Source organism: Megascapheus bottae, chromosome 31 (genome assembly GCF_031878675.1).
Source record: "Megascapheus bottae isolate mThoBot1 chromosome 31, mThoBot2.hap1, whole genome shotgun sequence".
NCBI lineage: Eukaryota > Metazoa > Chordata > Mammalia > Rodentia > Geomyidae > Megascapheus > Megascapheus bottae.
The window spans coordinates 9,598,361-9,615,930 of NC_143539.1; the positions used below are offsets into that span (position 1 = coordinate 9,598,361).

Consider the following 17,570-nt stretch of genomic DNA (forward strand, 5'->3'; position numbering starts at 1 on the left):
CACATACACAGAAAAAGCTGGAGGGAAGTTGTGGTTCAAGTGGTAGCAAAAGAAGCTCAAAGACAGTGCCCAGGCCCTGAGTAAAAGCCCTAGGACTGGCAAAAAAAAAAAAAAAAAGAACTGCCTGCCCCGCAGTGCCATTTCCCTTTCTGTTTGCCCCACTCTGGGGATTCACTCACTATGGAGATGCCTTGCTGGCCCCTGCCTGCCCTCAATCACCTTTCCACATGCAGTCATCTGTAAGCTGACCCTCCTGGTAGGGAGGGCACACCTGCTTCCGAGCCGGCACAGAGAGTGCAGGTATGGGGCCAGGGCTCTGGGCCGTCATGATTCTGGCTCCCTTTGGGCCTCAGCTTCCCCATGGGACAAGTGAGCATGGAGCAGACAACTGTGATGTTCCTGTCCATCCTGTAATCCCGTGCACTAGGATATCCTGGAGTTCTATTGTTTTGTTTTTGCTGGTTTCGGGGTTTTGAGGCTGGGCCTTGTACTTGAGTTTTATTTTGTTTTGTTGTTGTTTTGTCTGCTCAAGGCTAGCACTCTCCCACTTGAGCCACAGCTCCACTTCATACATTTTGGATAATACTTGGAACTAGAATCTTGGGAACTATCCTGCCTGGGCTGGCTTCAAACTGCAATCCTCAGATCTCAGCCTCCTGAGTAGCGAGGATGGCAGCTGTGAGCCTCCTCCCTGGGTGGGTCCTTCATCTTGACACAGCTCCATGAGTGAAAAGACCAGTTTAGCCAGGGCTGCAGGCAGTATGCATGGGGTGTGCTCGGGCCTCAGAGCTCCTTATCCATCGCAACCACCAGAATTTGTGTATTTTTGTGTGTGTGTGATGGGGTTTGAACTCTGGGCCTGGGTGCGGTTCCTGAGCTCTTCAACTCAAGGCTAGCATTCTATTACTTTGAGTCATAGCATCATTTCCGGTTTCCTACTGGTTACTTGGAGATAAGTATCTCATGGACTTTTGTGCAGGCTAGCTTTGAACCTTGATCCTCAGATCTCATCCTCCCAAGTGGCCAGGATTATAGGTGAGAGTCATCGGCACCTGACCCACCGGAATTTTTTTGTGTGTATGTAGGACTTGAACTCAGGACCTGAGCACTCTTACTGAGTTTTTTTGTTTTTTTTCACTTAAGGCTAGCACTCTAGCACACTAGCACATGAGCCACACCTCCACTTCCAGCTTTTTGGTGGCTCACTGGAGGTGAGTATCATGGCTTTTCCTTGCCTGGGCTGGCTTTGAACCACAATTCTCAGCTCTCAGCTTCCTTTCTTCCCCAGCACTGGATACCACAAGAATTTTGGAAAGAAATTAACTTACGTAGGGAAGAAAAGTAAGTGACATAAACACATTTCCTTTGGAGCTGGCTTAATATAGTTTATTAAGGTAATAAAATTCCTGGTTCCAAAGTTTATCTCTTTCTAATCCCCCAAGAGAAAAACAAATAGGATTTTTTTCATTGCTAAGATGAGTCTTACCTCTTGGAAGATTTCTCACCACACAAGATGTATCTTTTATTGGTATTGGGGTTTTTTAGATTCAAATTTAAAAAAAAAAAAAACCTGGCAAGAATCCTATTTGCCTGGCTTCTTTGGGGATATGGAGAATGTAAGTTTCACTTGTTTAAAACAAGACAGGTGTTTAATAATTACCTTTGGCGAACTCTGTACCTGCTGGCTTCCTTCACTCCTGGGCACAAGGCACTGCCCTCTCCTGGGGGTGCAGACAGCAGTAGTCAGCTCTTCAGCTTTGGCAGGTCAAGGGAGAACGGTAAGGCTAGGGGGGAGGGGGAGGGGGGCTGAAAGGGACAGATGATACTCACTGCACTCTTGGCCTGAGAGGTTTTTTAGAGATGGGATTCTGCCTTAAATCGCTTTCCGTAGGAATTTTTTTTAATTATTCCTTGACCCACTTAAAAAAAAAGTCTCACACTGTAGATGTATGAGAGGTGCCTTAAACTTTGGGAGGAATGAGAGACAAAAAACAAAATACCTCCATCCTGTCTGGATTTGATATTCTAGGATGCTTTTAAATAGTTTTGGTTGGGTTATTGCCTTGGAATTTTGGTTTTGGTTTTTGGTGACAATATTGGGTATTGAACTCAAGGGCCTGGGTTCTGTCCATTTCACTCAGGGCTGGTGCTCTACCATTTGAACCACATCTCTCCTTCTGGCATTTTTCTGGTTAATTTGAGATCAAAATCTCACAGACTTTCCTGCCTGCTCTGGCTTTGAACCCAGATAATCAGATCTGATCCTTCTGCATAGCTCAGATTACAGGAGTGAACCATCAGCTTCTGGTTTAGACTTGACCTCTGAATCCTCCTGCCTCCTCTCCCAAATGCTAGGATTACAGGTGTGTACCACCTTACTCAGCTAAAATACTTAAAAAAAAAATAACAAAAACCTTTTCAAAACAAGCTGGGCCATGGAGATAGGATGAGTCACAGGTGAAGACTGCAAGCCCCTGACTCGAGGAGGGAAGGGCTCACCTGAACTTTGCTAACACCTGAAAGGCTTTTTCCCATGGCAGGAAACAATATTGCTGACCGGATTTTATCCTGTAGCTGAGCAAAGTACATCTGTGAGTCTGACCACCGTTGCTCTCAAAAAGCTTTTGTTGGCAGCCTGCCACCCCAGTGCCCATGCCCCAGGCATCCTGTCTGTCTGCTTTCACTGAATTCACATTTGGCCCATGTCCTTCCTGCAGCCTCCTGGAAGCAGAGGGAGGACGCCATGGGGGAGGCCAGCCTTCGGAAACGGACTGAGGAGGAGAGGGCAGCCCAGAACAATGTGCCCAAGAAGACTACCGATCTCCAGAAAGAGGTAATGGGGATGCGGAGTGGAGGGCGGGAGGAGGTGCCCACTGAGCCCTAGAGACCAAAAAGGGACCCTCGCGCACAACATTTGTGGGTTTTCCTTTTTTTAATTTTAATGCTTGTACTGTGGTTTGAACTCGGGGCCTAGGCGTTGTCTCTGAGCTCCGCCACTTGAGCTACAGCACCACTTCTGGCTTTTTTTTAGTAGCTGATTCTCACAGACTTTCCTGACTGGACTGGCTTTGAACTATAATCCTCAGATCTCAGCCTCCTGAGTCGCAAAGGTTGTAGGAATACACGAGAGATGGATGGGCAGTGATCACTAGTTCTTGGATCTCGGCTCTTTCCCTTCCTTCTCCCTGTCCTCTTCTTCCCTTTCCTTTTGCAGAACTGGAGATCAGTCTCAGGCCTGGCACACACTGGACAAGCACTCTACCATTCTAGAAAACAGCTCCCCACTTTTTGTGTGCCAGGGCCTGACTACTGTCCCTTAACTCTTGTGCTCAAGGCGGGCGCTCCACCACTTGAGCCACAGCTCCACTTCCAGCTTTTTAGTAGTTAACCAGAGTTCAGAGGCTTACAGACTTTTCTGCCCGGGATGGCTTTGAACCTTGATCCTTAGATCTCAGCTTCCTGAGAGCTAGGATGACAAGTGTGAGCTACTGATGCCTGGTGGATCCATTGACCAAATAGCATTGGAGCTTCCGGAAGGATGCCAGGGAGGTCAAGTCAGGGGCTGTGGCCACACTGCAGGGGTGAATACCAGGCCCTGCAAGCTCCTCGCTTCTCCCCTGCCTAGGTGGGCCTGCTCAGCGGTGTCTGCATCATCGTGGGTACTATCATTGGCTCCGGAATCTTCATCTCCCCCAAATCTGTGCTCAGCAACACGGAGGCTGTGGGCCCTTGCCTGGTCATATGGGCGGCCTGTGGAGTCCTGGCCACATTAGGTACTGAGATCCTCCGCCCCACCCCGCCCTCTGGGATGGCAACCCCTTCTGTCACATGCAGGAGTAAGGCAGGTGCCAGCGGCTCCCGCCTGAAATCCCAACCACTCAGGAGGCCGAGTCCTAAGGATCGAGGTTCCCGGGCAAGTCTTGAGAGACTCTTCACTGCCAAAACCAGGAGTAGAACTGTGGCTCAAGTGGTGGAGCACCAGCCTTGAGGGAAAATGTCAGAGAGAGAGTGCCTCATAGCCCAGCCTGTCGTCTTCTCCTGTGTTCCAGGCGCCCTGTGCTATGCCGAGCTGGGCACAATGATCACCAAGTCGGGGGCTGAGTACCCCTATCTAATGGAGGCCTTTGGCCCCATTCCTGCTTACCTGTTTTCCTGGACCAGCATGATAGTCATGAAGCCCTCGTCCTTCGCCATCATCTGCCTCAGTTTCTCCGAGTACGTGTGTGCTGCCTTCTACCCAGGCTGCCAGCCACCCACTGTGGTTGTGAAATGTCTTGCTGCTGCCGCCATCTGTAAGTGCCAGCCTGAGGTTGGGACAGGGGTCAGAGACCCCGGCACAACCAGGAACAAGGGGTTCTAGCCTCAGCCTCCCCAAAAAGAGGCCAAGCAGGCAGACATGGAGAATCAATCCCCAGGCCCACCAGGGACTTGGCTTAGGCCTGGCTGCTTTTGCCTTCAGCCAGCGAGGCTGTGGCTTGATTGCTAAGGCCACTCTGTGGCTCTGTGTGTGTGTGTGTGTGTGTACACACATGGCTCATTGATGAACTTCCTTGTTTGTGATCAGAACATGAGTAGGGTGAGGGAGGGAAAGTGGAGGGGAAGGTGTGGGAAACTTGACCTTGGCGTGCCCTCTGTGCCCGGTCCCGGCCCTCCCCAGGGCTCATCACGATTGTCAACGCCCTGAGTGTGCGCCTGGGCAGCTACGTGCAGAACGTCTTCACCGCAGCCAAGCTGGTCATCGTGGCTGTCATCATCATCAGCGGGATTGTCTTCCTGGCCCAAGGTGACGCCAGGCCTGGGGAGAGCGCCAAGCTGCCCCGTTTTTTAGTGTTTGCATAATACTTGTTTGTGCCAGTACCAAGGCTTGAACTCAAGGACTAGGGTCTGTCCCTTGGCATTTTTGCTCAAGGCTAACGCTCTTCCACAATGGTAGTTAATTGGTGGTAAGTGTCTCACAGCCTTTCCTGCCCCAGCTGGCTTTGAGCCATGATCCTGAGATCTCAGCCTCCTGAGTAGCTAGGATTATAGGCAGGAGCCACTGGCACCTAACTTTTCTCTTTTTTTGCTAGTCCTGGGGCTTGAACTCAGGGCCTGGGCACCTTCCTTGGGCTTTCTCAAGGCTACCGCTGTACCACTTGAGCCACAGCACTACTTGTGGCTTTTTCTGTGTACGTAGTACTGAGGAATCAAACCTGGGTCTTTGTGCATGCTAGGCAGGCACTCTACCACTAGGCCTAACTCCTGGCCCTTTTGGTCCATTTTGGTTTTGTTTAAATAGCAAATTTGAAACCTGATCAGCTGGCACTCACTCTTTCCTGTGTGGTTTCATTTACAGGAAATACAAAGAATTTTGAAAATTCCTTTTCTGGGACACAAACATCGGTGGGCGCCATCAGCCTGGCGTTTTACAATGGCCTCTGGGCGTATGATGGATGGTAAGGGTCTCTTCTCTCTCCCACAACTCCCAGCTGGCTTCTGGGTGGACTTCCTTTTGAAGTTTTCTGTGATCCCTCCATCCCCTACCCACAAATTCCTCTTCACTTCTCCCTTTTTTTTTTTTTCTTTGAAGTGTGCAACCTCTGACTTTTATTTCCCTGTTACCCTAACCCACACCAAGACTCCTTTCCCAGGACTGACCATGGCTGCAGTTCCTAGCAGTGCCCGGTGGGTGGCAGTAGAAAGGTCCCTGCTGGATCCACTACTAGCAGATAACAGGTGCAGGTGAATTAGAGGCAGTGAGGGGTGTCGGGTTCCAAATATTCTCGGAAATCCTGGAAGCAGAAACTTGACCAAGTTGCCGATAAACAGATTCTTGGCGGTCTTCTGCTCCCACCGACAACTTGGCTTCCTAGGAAGAAGGAGCCCTGCAGGAGGGCACTGTCCACAGTGGAGGGCCCTGGCTAGAGGATGGCCCAGGCCAGCATCTTGCATCTCCTGCGTCCCATAGTCTTAGCCAAGAAAGTCACACATCACCCATGTTCTTTTTCTTTCTCAAGGAACCAACTCAATTACATCACAGAAGAACTTAGAAATCCTTACAGGTGAGAATGCTGCCTGTCCTCCTCTAACAGGGCTCACACCTGTGCCCTGCCTTCCATTCCTGCCAGGCTCTGCTGTGGCACAGCCCAGCTGCCCTGAGGCCCGGGCCAAGTCCTCCCGGACCCCCCGGCCACCTGCAGGCGGGTGGGGGTCAGGCCGGGAGAGGTGGGGAGGACGTGAGCATCTCACCAGCGTCCCCGGACGCTCTGGTTCCGCCCAGAAACCTGCCCCTGGCCATTATCGTGGGGATTCCTCTGGTGATGGTGTGCTACATCCTCATGAACATCGCCTACTTCACGGTGATGACTCCCACGGAACTGCTGCAGTCGCAGGCCGTGGCCGTGGTGAGTGCCCCGCGGGAACGTGGACAGATCAGGGGAGGCGCGATCTCGGCGGCCTTGGCGGCCTGGACTCAGGGCTGGCATGTGGCCGAAGGGCGGAGCCAGAACTGGTGGGTGGGGCTATGGCCAGGGGGCGGGGCTGGTTTACTGATCTGGAGCCAATGGGAGGGAGAGGGGCGGGGCCTGGGGCTGGAGTTGGGGGGCTGACGCCGCTCCCCTCGTCCCCACCACGCACCCTCCCTCCTGCTTCTGCAGACGTTTGGCGACCGTGTGCTCTACCCCGCCTCCTGGGTGGTTCCGCTCTTCGTGGCCTTTTCCACCATCGGCGCCGCGAACGGGACCTGTTTCACGGCAGGCAGGTAGGTGCGGCCGCCGTCCTGGGACCCCAGACAGCCCCGCGGGGGTCACCGCGCTCTCAGTGGGTGACTCGGGGCCCAGGTGAAGGGTCTGGACAGCGGGGTGCATGTTCCTCCAAAGTTAAGACACCACACAATCGTCGTCTTAAAGCTGTGGGCTAGGCCTCCCACCTTGTCTTTCAAAGCATTTCAGCTCCAGTCTGCATGTCCCTTTGTTTTTGGTCGGTCCTGGGACTTGAACTCTGGGCCTGGGCACTGTCCCTGAGCTGTCCAGCTCAAGGCTACCGCCCTACTCTTTCAGCCACAACACTACTTCTGGCTTTTTCTGTGTATATGGTTCCAGGGTGTCGAACCCAGGGCTTTATGCATGCTAGGCAAGCACACTACCACTAGGCCAAACTCCCCGTCAATCTTTACCCATTCTGAATTATGCATTATTATGAACTCTAGTCACCACAGCTTGGTAAGTGCTGCAAGTTTGAACCACACACACACACACACACACACACACATCACTCAGCTTCTTGGAATTTGGAGTTTTAGACTAAGATATTTCTTTCTATGTCAGCACCTGGAGAGTCATCTAGTTGTTGCAAATGATAAAATTTGGCTTAAGTCTGAATATTCCATTTATGTGTGGGTATCACATTTTTTATTTTATTGAGCCAGGCATTGGCTCATTCCTGTATTCCTAGCTACTCAGAAAGCTAGAACCTGGATGAAGGTTCAAAGTCAGCCTAGGAACAAAAGTTCTCAAGACTCCTTTTTCAGCTAGCCAGCAAAATGCCTGCCCTAAAGGTTTGGCTAGAAGTATCAGCCATGGATGAAAAAAGCCAAGTGATAGTGCTCGAGTTCAAGTTCCAGTTTATGCCAGTGCTGGCACAAAAATATTTTATTGAGAAATTTTGCATATATTTCCATTAAACAAATTGGGCTACAATTTTCTCTTTCCTAGTCCTGGGGCTTGAACTGAGGCCTGATCACTGGTCCTTGGGCTTTCCTTAAGATCAGTGCTCTACCACTTGAGCCACAGCACCACTTCTGGCTTTTTCTGTTTGTGGTACTGAGGAATCGATCCCAGGACGTCATACATGCTAGGCAAACAATCTACCACTAAGCCACATTCCCACCCAAGAGCTCTTTGTTTGCTAGTCCTAAGCTTGAACTCAGGGCCTGAGAACTGTCCTTGGGCTTTCTCAAGGCTATAGCCATAGCACCACTTCCTGAGTTTTCCATTTATGTGGTACTGAAGAATGGAATCCCAGTCTTCATACATGCTAAGGCACTCTACCACTAGGCCCCACTCCCAGCCCAGAACCTGGATTGTTAACAAGCAAAGGTTTAGATTTTTGCATTCACTGATAGCACTCCATCATTTGAACCACAGCTCCACTTCTGGTTTATGTGGTTCACTGGAGAGGTGGTCTCACAAGCTTCCTGCCTGGGCCGACTTCAAACCGCAGCCCTCAGAACTCATTCTCCTGTGTAGGTAGGATTACAAGAGCTACCAAAACCAGGCTTCTTGGTGCTTTCAGTATCATTTGTTCTATATGTCTAGTGGTAATTATGAACACATCTCAGTGTTTCTTTAACGGCCACCTGTGCTCAAATGATGCTCACGTTTTTTCAATATTAAGGCCTTTTCTTTGGCTGTGACTTTAGCCCATATCTCATCTTACATCCTTGGGTCGATGGTATCTCAGAGATAGTACAAGTGTGTTTCTTTTTTTAGATTTTTCTTTCTGCACCAGTACTGGAACTTGAACTCAGAGTGCCAGGGCACTGTCCCCAAGGTCTGTTGCTCACGGCTAGTGCTCTACCACTTGAGACACAGCACCACTTTGTTTTCTCGATGTAGTACCTAGGAATTGGACCAGGGCCTCCATTATAGTGACCTTCCCCACTGGCGACTGCTACTTTGTGTCTGCTTTGATTCTGCAGTGGCTTGACTGTGGCATCTGGGAGTCCTGGTGGGTTTGGGTTCTGTAAGTGCCAGTTTTCCTGTCTGCTTGGTCAAGTGCCCCTGGCATCACACTGCATTTCCCATTGACTTGTATAATTTTTAGGATTCAATGAAGGAGTATATGTGTGTATTTGGGGCTAGGAGGACAAACTGGGCTTTGGATCTTAAGGTCTTGAGCTTTCTATGAGCTCTACTACTTGAGCCATGTTTCCAGCCCGGGGTATTTTTTGCCCCTGGGTCTGGGTGCTATCCCTGAACTCCTTGTGTAGGTGGTGATGGTAGTGGAGCTTGAATTTGGGGTCTGGGCACTGTCCCTGGGCTCTTTTGCTCAAGGCTAGCGTTCTACCACTTTGAGCCACAGCTCCACTTCTGTTTTTCTGGTGGTTAAAGATGAGTGTCGTGGTGTTTCTTGCCTGGGCTGGCTTTGAACTGTGGTCCTCACATCTCAGCCTCCTGAGTAGGATTATAGACGTGGCTTCCTGAACTCCTTTTGTTCAAAGCTAGCTCTCTACCATGCTTGATTCACAGTGCCACTTCCAGCTTTTTTTGTGATTAGAGATGAGTCTCCCGGGCTTTCCCATCTGTGCTGGGATGACAGGTGAGCCACTGGCACCTGTTGGGGTACTGATGGTGCCTTCGATGTTGGTGACTGCCGAGTTCCTTGCAATGTTTCAACCACCACCACCACCACCACCACCTCCTTCTCCAGGGGACCTACCACAACTCCACACAGCCAGGCACCACTTGCTCCACAAAACTAGGGCCCCTTCTTCAGTGGCTGCCATGTGATTGCCTTCCAGGCTCATTTACGTTGCGGGCAGGGAAGGCCACATGCTCAAAGTGCTGTCTTATGTCAGCGTCAGGCGTCTCACACCCGCCCCGGCCCTCATCTTCTACGTGAGTACAAACCCACTGTCCCCACAGCTGCCCCGAGGGAGGCCCCTTGTCCAGGAGACGAAATCTGTCTTTTCCGCTAGGCTCATGGCTTTAAATGAGCCAGGTTTGTCATTCCGTGGAACAGATTTTTAAAAACCTAAGACCACACACCTGTCATCCTGGCTGCTCAGGAGGCTGAGATCTGAGGACCATGGACGGAGACCAATCCCTGTGAGACTTCATTTCCAAGGAACTAGCAAAAGGCAGGAAATGGAGTAAGAGTGCTCGAGTGGTAGAGTGCCAGCCTTGAGTAGTTGAGTAGAAAAGCACCTTGGACAGCAGCTAGGTTCTGAGTTCAAGCCCAGGACTGCTATGCATGCACACATACCCTCTCCCGCATCCCAAGATGGCCTTAAAAAAATTACCTTCGGATACAAGTCTTCCAGTGTGCACACTGGTAACATCTCACTTCCAGAGCAGGGCAGCCCCTCTGTCAGGAGGCACTGGCAGCAGCCTGGCACACCCAAGTCGTGAGGTCTCTGTCCCCTGCTAGCCTGGGGTACAGAGTTGGTACAAGCTGTTTAGGGACGCCCACCTGCTCATCTTGGCTCCAGAATGCAACACCTCTCCCCACTGCCTGCTTGCCCTCTAGGTGGGGAAACGCCCTGAGTTCCTGTCTAGAGCCCACTGAGACAGCTCTGCGAGGTGTGTACTTGCTGTGGGCCTGAGCTCAGGGCCTGGGCACTGTCCCTTAACTTTGTTTTGCTCAAGGCTGGTGCTCTACCACTTGCACCATGATTTTTGGAAGTTCATTGGAGACAAGAGTCTTGAGGACTTTCTTTCCCAGGCTAACTTTGAACCACAATCTTCAAATCTCAGCCTCTAAGGTAGCTGACAGGCACGAGCCACGTGGCCCTGCTGGCTCTGGTACGGAGCTGGCACTGGGATGCTGTGGGTTGCACTGGGAAGCAGGCGCTGACGGCCTCGTCTCCCTCTCCGCAGGGCCTCATCACGACCATCTACATCATCCCTGGAGACATCAACTCCTTGGTCAACTACTTCAGCTTCGCCTCCTGGCTCTTCTACGGCATGACGATTCTAGGGCTCATAGTGATGAGGTTCACCAAGAAAGACCTGGAAAGGCCCATCAAGGTAAGCGCTTGCTCTGCCCCCCAGGGCCATGGCCGGAGGGCTGGGGAGGCCCGAGGCCCTGACGTGCGTGGCTGCTGCAGGTGCCCCTCGCCGTGCCCGTGCTGGTGGTGCTGCTCTCCGTGTTCCTGGTTCTGGCCCCGATCATCGGCCAGCCGGAGTGGGAATACCTCTACTGCGCGCTCTTCATTCTCAGCGGCCTCATCTTTTACCTCCTGTTTGTCCACTACAAATTCTCATGGGCTCAGAAAATCTCAAGTAAGTATCGTCTGCCCCGGCCTCCTGTCCTCTTCCCCACGGCGGGCTCTGGGCTCCACTCTGTGCCTCCTCGTCTCTCCTGGATGTCTCCCAAGCCAGGGTTGTGTTGAGTGCTGTCCCTCAGCTTTGCCCACTCAAGGCACCTCCGCTCCGCCTCTGGCCTGGAGCTGGAGCCTTACATCTCAGCCTCCCACTCCCTAGGGTGTCAGATGTGGTGAGCAGCGCCTGGCCTGCCCACAGGGGCAGAGCTGTCTCCATTCCACAGTAATCCTCAGCTAGGGCCAGAGGGCAAGAAGGTAAGGGGCCCTTGGGCACAGCCCACAGGGCGGATGTGCCTTTCTCAAGTTTGGGTTCTGCCTCTGAAACGAAGTTACTATTGGATGTGAACAAGACAGCTTGAGCCTCCTCTCCCCAGCTCAGCATATCTGAACAAGCTGTCCCTCCAAAAGCTGGTAAAGCATGGTGGCACATGCTCACAAGCCCAGCTGGCCCTCGGGAGGTTGGGCCATGTAGAGAGCAAGACATAGTCTCAAAACAAAGCTGGATGAAGGACAGGGAAATGGCATTGGGGCTTAAGTGGTAGAATGATAGCTTTGAGCAAAAGAAGCCCAGGGATATCACCCAGGCTCGAGTTCCAGCCCCAGGCAGAACTGGCGGGGAAAAAAAAAAAAAACAAAACACGTCCCCAGTTTTCTCACGGGAAGGGACTTGCCTCTGGGCTGAGCGCAGGATCATGCAAGGCCTCGGCCCCCTGCAGGGCCAGTGACCATGCACCTGCAGATGCTGATGGAAGTGGTGCCCCCGGAGAAGGACCCCGAGTAGCGCCTCCCAGCTGCTGCCCTGCCAGCGCTCTGAGTGGGTTTCTCCTGTTCGTATCATGTGTGCCCAACACCCCAGGTGCTTCGTATTAGACACCCCCGGCACTCTCCAGGGGACAGGCACTTGCCAGCTGGCAGAGATGCCATCATCAAAGACTTAGCAAGGGCACATTCCTAAGAAAAGGGCAGAGAATTTCCCTTGCATATTCAGTGTCCTGTCCAGTACTGGAAAACTGTAATAAAGGGTGTTGATTAGTCTAATTTTTATAGTCGTTTTTTGCTTTTAAATCCCAAATCATGGCATGACTGCATGGCACAGCCAACCACGAAACCCACGCAAGCCCACGTCACAGTGCGGAGAATACAATTTTACTTTGTCATACTCGAGGAAAATATTGCTTAACTCTTATACTTTTATTTTAAACAATACTCAGACTGCAAAAGGCAGTCACATCACAACTGAGTGTGGTAGCAGCTTTTGAGATGGAGAAGACTCAGCAGTACAGGTAACAGAAAAGTTACTTGTTTATATAGTTGACACCGGGGCCATACAAAATATTCACCCTGTTCTCTGCAAATTTTCTTCTGCTTGGACCCAGAAAAGGTGAGGTTTGGAAAAGTTAAACCAGAAACTGCATGGAGCAGTGGCATCCCCGTTGTTTGACGTGGGCAGGCGGTATGGAGAAGTGCACGAGTGGAGAAGTGCACGAGTGCTCACCTTTCTCAGTGAGTCACGACTCACCTCTCCCAAGGAGGATTCACATAAGGCTCCCAGGTCCTCTGGCCCTGCTGTGTGGGGGTGACCTCCAGATTCACAGATCCTTCTGCTTGTGTTTCCACTCAGGATGGGTGCTCCTACACTTTCTAGCCCTTGGCTGGTTAGTTGGAGATAAGAGTATCACAGATTTGGGCCAGGAGTACAGCCTACTGTTAGTGCTTGCCTAGCATGCATGAAGCCCTGGGTTCAATGCCTCGGTACCATACACAGAAAAAGCCGGAAGTGGCTCAAGTAGTAAGAGTGCTAGCCCTGAGAAAGCTCAAGGACAGTGCCCAGGCCCTGAGTTCAAGCCCCAGGACAAAAAAAAAAAAAAAAAAAAGGATCGAAGATTTGTCTGCCCGTGCTGGCTTTGAACCTCACATAGGAGCCACTGGTGCCTGGCCACAAAGCTCTTAAGTTTCCAAAACTTCTAGAAGTCTTTGTCCCCATTGCCTAGTATTCTAGGAGCAGCAAGTTACCAGAACTAGCAGCTGTCTTTAAAAAGCCCTGGGTGTGCTGAGGCCCTTGAAAAAGGCTTCTTCGTGGAAGCAGCTAGCAGCACTGGTGTGAGAACAGTCACAGCAAGAGGACTGAAGCAGGGCTTCACCAGAGCCGGGCTGGCCTCGGCCCTTTGAGCTCCAGGACTACCGGGCCTCCCACACCCTTCCTTTGGCCATCTTTGTTAACGTTTACCTATTTTTAAGTCGGTTCAATTGAGCTTGCCCACATTCCCCATCCCAGGGCCCCAAGATGCTTTAGTAATGGGGTCAGACAGGGCGAGCTGCCGTCTCCGTCTCCCAGCTGCAGCTCATTCGCTCTCGCTTCTGGCATCGTCTGAAGAGGCGCTGCTGCTCTCTGCCACCTCAACCACTCTGCCCCACGGACTTCTAGAATGTGCAACTGGAAGAGCCACACATGGTTAATAACGGAAGTGTTCCCCAACCATCACACGTGTCCCTTCCCTGGGGTCTCCCTCAGCCCAGCCTGCAGTGTGTGAGGTCACTGGTTTGCCTGTGGATGCACTGGTGGCCGTGGTGGAAGACGGGATCCACAGCTGGCCTGAGCGTGGGGCTGGTGCATGTCAGCAAGGTTGGCAGAATACACAGCAGAGCACATTTGTATGGGCCCCCCCTCGGCATCTCACTGGCACATGCTGCCACCTTCACGTGGGTGGTGTGGCCCGCGAGCTCACCCTTGGCAAAGGGGCTGTCCTCGTCACAGTCCTCCCAGTGATCAAAGTCGAAGGCCACGTTGGGGTTCTGCAACACAACAGCTCGGCTAAGTGGGCGGATGTGACCCGGGAGAGGGCTGGCCACACCCACACGGGGGGGGGGGGGTGTCACCTTGTGTTTGAGGAGGCCACGCCACGGCTCCTTCTTCTCCTTGGTCAGCGTGATGACAGGCTCGTGGTTCTTGATGATGCACTTGCAGTCGTCCTTCACTATGTTGGCTTGCAGCTCCAGGTCGGCCAGGTACACTTTGTCTCCCACGGAGGCCCTGGGCACAAATGGCCATCAGCCCCGGGCATGGAGTGTGCCTGCCCTCGTGCGGTGTGCACACCCACAGAGCCCACCTGAAAATGACGCGGTCTCGGGAGTATTTACATCTGTAATCTCTAACGTCCTGGATTCTTATCTTTAAGACAACCACGTCCTCTTTTTGGAACCACTTTATTTGTGGATGAAAGCTGGAAGAAAAGGCAGTCCTGACATACCAGCCTGTCAGGAGGCAGCCAAGGCAGGGCAGGCCTCCCGTGTGGCCATGTACCTTTTCTGATGTGGAGGCTCAGCTGGGCCAGCAGAAGCATCTCTGGTGTCTGCACATTCGGATTCTGCACAAAAAGTCAGATTTTCCCCACAAGTTATGTACCCATGAAATGCTTTCCCCCCAATACTGGGGACTGAACCCAGGGCCTTACACACCCTGGGCAAGCACTGTGCCACTTAAGCTATACCCCTAGCCACTTTTTTGTTCATTTGGTTGTGGGACTTAAACTCAGCGGCCTGGGTGTTGGCCCTGAGCTCTTTTACTCGAGGCTAGCGCTCCACCCATAGCTTTACTTCCAGTTTTCTGATGAGTCTCACAGACCTTCCTGCCCAGGCTGCCTTCAGACCTCAGATCTCAACCTCCTCAGTAGCTAGGATTGTAAGTGAGACCCACCACAGCCTGGGTCTCATTAACATTCCTGCAACTGGACTCAGATTCCTATTCCTCCTGCTTCCACCTGCCACACAGCAAGGATTACAAGCATACAACCTCCTGCCTGGCTTGCACACGCTTTCTGCACTGCAGGCAACTTTTAGAAAAGGAATCATTAACATGGATAAAAATGTCATAAGTAGTTCCAATTGACAAGAATTTTTAAAGAAATGATGAGTATCACTTAGTAAAACATTTTAACAACAACAAAAAAGAAAGCAATGGGTTGGGAGTTTAGCCTAGTGGTAGATGGCTTGCCTAGCATGCACAAAGACCTGGGTTCAAGTCCTCAGTATCACATACACAGAAAAAGCTGGAAGTGGTGCTGTAGCTCAAATGGTAGAGCTCTATACTTGACAAAGTCCAAGGACAGTGCTCAGACCCTGAGTTCAAGCCCTAGGACTAGCAGGAAAAAAAAAAAAAAAGCATTAATCATTAAAATGAATCAAAAAAAATCACACATGCTGTCCCCACTCCGTGGATCTCCCCATGAGGGGGGCTTGCTAAATGTAGTTCCCCAGCACAGCCACAGCACGGGGGATGAGCTGACAACTTCCCAACCCCCATTTACAGCATCCAGCTGTACAGCTTAAAGACATGCGTGCTTCAGTCACAATAGCCAAATGCTCCTGTCACAGAAAGTGACTTAGCAGTGTTTACAAGTATGGCTTCACAGACGCATGGATGGGCAGAAGCCACAGAAGTGCTAGGACATGCTTCCACTTGACAGGAGTGCTAGGACATGCTTCCACTTGACAGGAGTGGTGGCGGCGGTCCAGGAGTCATTGGGTGATGTGTTTGTGTCATCAGTTTATTTTCTGCTTAATGATTTTGAGTCAGCCACCCTGTAGGTAACAAGTACGAACCCGGGCTGTGGTGAGTGGAGTCGGTCCTGGAGCTGGCGCTGGTCTCCCCTGGCTCATGCGCGTCCTCCTGCTGGACCCCAGGTGCAGCAGCCTCTTCCTCGGGGGAAGTCACCCTAGACCAAGACGCCCAGGTTAGCCTTAACCTCAGGAGGACCGGGCAGGCATGAATGGCTGGGCTCTGCCACTGCCTTGGCAGGGAGCCCGCTGCCACTGGTGACTTCAGGACACATGGCGGGTGGACAGCCAGCCCAGCTCTGCCGGGATTTCAGTGTCCCGCCCCGCCACAGCCAGGCTGGCTGGGGCTCCACACAGGAGTCTGCTGTGTGTTCCCAGAGACGGGAAGCACAGGGCTCCCCCGGCCCGGCCTGCCTTACCGTTTGGACTCCAGATGCCCCGCACTTCAAAACGGTCCTGTGTCCTCCACCCCTGCGTGCCACGTGCTCCGGACCCGGGGCCTCGCCAAACCTCTTCTCCACTCACCCTCCCCGAGAGACAGCAAGCTCCCCATCTTGCTAATTATTCAAGCCAAGAAATGGCAACACCAGCCCAACGGTGGCGGCTCACACCTGTCAACCTACTCAGAAGCTGAGGTCACAGTTCGACGGCAGTCCAGACAGGAAAGTCTGTGGAACTCATCTCCAGTGAACTACCAAAAGCCAGAAGTGGAGCTGTGGCTCAAGGAGAGTGCTAGCCTGGAGCACAAAAGGCTCAGGGACAGGACCCAGGTTGAGTTCAAACCCAGGGAGAGGCATCACAGAGCTGTGTGCGACTTCACACACACAGGACTCAAGCTTCCGTGACCCAAAACACTTGACAAAGGAGGTGAAGAAAGGCACTTCGCACTTCCTTACGTGGTTTGACCGAGGCCAACGTCCCGAGCCGGCATGTCCGTTCCCTTGTAGAGCGTCGTCAGCTGCTGTACATGTTCTGGGTTATCAACGCCCATCCCCGTGGAGAGAATCTCAGCGCGAACATTATAATCGATGATGGAGGTTTTCAGGTTTGGAAGTTTTGTAACATGCACCTTGAAGCACAGCGGGGAAAGGACATGTTTAGGGGTTCCGCTGAGCAGGCCAACGCCTGATATACCTCACAGCATGCAGCAGCCATTGCAGTGAAGGCTCATTTCACAGCGGAGGGGACACAGCACAGGCACGTGGGGCGTGGGGTCAACTCCTGGGATAAAGTCCATATCTGCACCAATCTGGACCGGTAGAAGCACATTCAAATTTCTGTGTTCAAAAAGCTGGGTGTAGTGGCTCACGTCTATAATCCTAGCTACTGAGGAGGCTGAGATCTGAGGATTGAGGTTCAAAGCCATCCTGGCACTAGAGTCTGTGAGACTCATTTCCAGTTAACCGCTAGAAAAGCTGGAGGGGTGCTGAGGCTCAAGATTGTCAGTTCTTTCACCTCTTGCCTGCCCGCGATTCTGTCTAGACCTTTTACTCCACTTTCCTTTTCTGTGACCACAACCTTCTCCTGCATTTCAGTTTGTACGCAGTTTAGTCAACCAAGAATCCGCAGCAGCGCAATCCCTGTGTAAGCCGTGTGGACGGAGCTGCACACCCCTGGGAATGCTGGGGCCTCATCTGCTTTGCTCACAGAGGCAGCTGATGCTTGGACTGGTCCTAGCTCGGAGCAGGCAGTGAGCAGGTGAGAAAGTGAGAAGGCTATCTTTGCTGGTGGCTCACACCCCTTACTACTCCTCACTACTCAGGAGGCTGAGATCTGAAGATCACGAGCCAGACTGGACAGGAAGTCCAGGAGATTCTTATTTGCAGTTAACAAGCAAAGAGCTTCACTGGTAGAGAGCCAGCCTTGAGGGAAAGAGCTAAAGAGACAACACCAGGCCCTGAGTTCAAGCCCCAGTAACCAGCATAAAAACAGCAAAAGTAATTTTTTATCCTTGGGCCCTGAGACTAGAAGCTCTGGCATCAGTGAGCAGGCC

The 17,570-nt window shown here is 52.0% G+C and overlaps 2 protein-coding genes across 2 annotated transcripts in view; one reads left to right on the forward strand and one right to left on the reverse strand.

Moving 5' to 3' along the window:
- Window positions 1-2,302: 2,302 nt before the first annotated feature.
- Slc7a9 (solute carrier family 7 member 9) lies at window positions 2,303-12,048 on the forward strand. Its single transcript, XM_090322998.1, has 12 exons — window positions 2,303-2,833; window positions 3,626-3,773; window positions 4,050-4,292; window positions 4,658-4,783; window positions 5,336-5,435; window positions 5,997-6,041; window positions 6,260-6,383; window positions 6,636-6,739; window positions 9,500-9,596; window positions 10,578-10,727; window positions 10,808-10,982; window positions 11,740-12,048. The coding sequence occupies exons 1-12, from the start codon at window positions 2,744-2,746 to the stop codon at window positions 11,802-11,804; spliced, it is 1,467 nt and encodes a 488-aa protein (XP_090179124.1). The 5' UTR covers window positions 2,303-2,743; the 3' UTR covers window positions 11,805-12,048.
- A 619-nt stretch (window positions 12,049-12,667) lies between these two features.
- Tdrd12 (tudor domain containing 12) overlaps window positions 12,668-17,570 on the reverse strand; it is a 40,123-nt gene continuing 35,220 nt past the window's right edge. The window contains exons 26-31 of the mRNA XM_090323059.1: window positions 16,474-16,646; window positions 15,623-15,735; window positions 14,325-14,388; window positions 14,131-14,244; window positions 13,750-14,054; window positions 12,668-13,457 (exon numbers count right to left, since the gene is read on the reverse strand). Coding sequence (XP_090179185.1) covers window positions 13,366-13,457; window positions 13,750-14,054; window positions 14,131-14,244; window positions 14,325-14,388; window positions 15,623-15,735; window positions 16,474-16,646 — 861 coding nt within the window. The 3' untranslated portion in view covers window positions 12,668-13,365. The remainder of the gene's footprint in view (window positions 13,458-13,749; window positions 14,055-14,130; window positions 14,245-14,324; window positions 14,389-15,622; window positions 15,736-16,473; window positions 16,647-17,570) is intronic.

Excerpts from the sequence above, each read along its gene's own strand:
- Slc7a9 (XM_090322998.1), top strand. The coding sequence starts at position 2,744 with ATGGGGGAGGCCAGCCTTCGGAAACGGACTGAGGAGGAGAGGGCAGCC. Across the intron at positions 6,042-6,259 it reads GAACTTAGAAATCCTTACAG|AAACCTGCCCCTGGCCATTA; the intron begins GTGAGAATGCTG and ends GGTTCCGCCCAG. Across the intron at positions 9,597-10,577 it reads CCCCGGCCCTCATCTTCTAC|GGCCTCATCACGACCATCTA; the intron begins GTGAGTACAAAC and ends CCCTCTCCGCAG.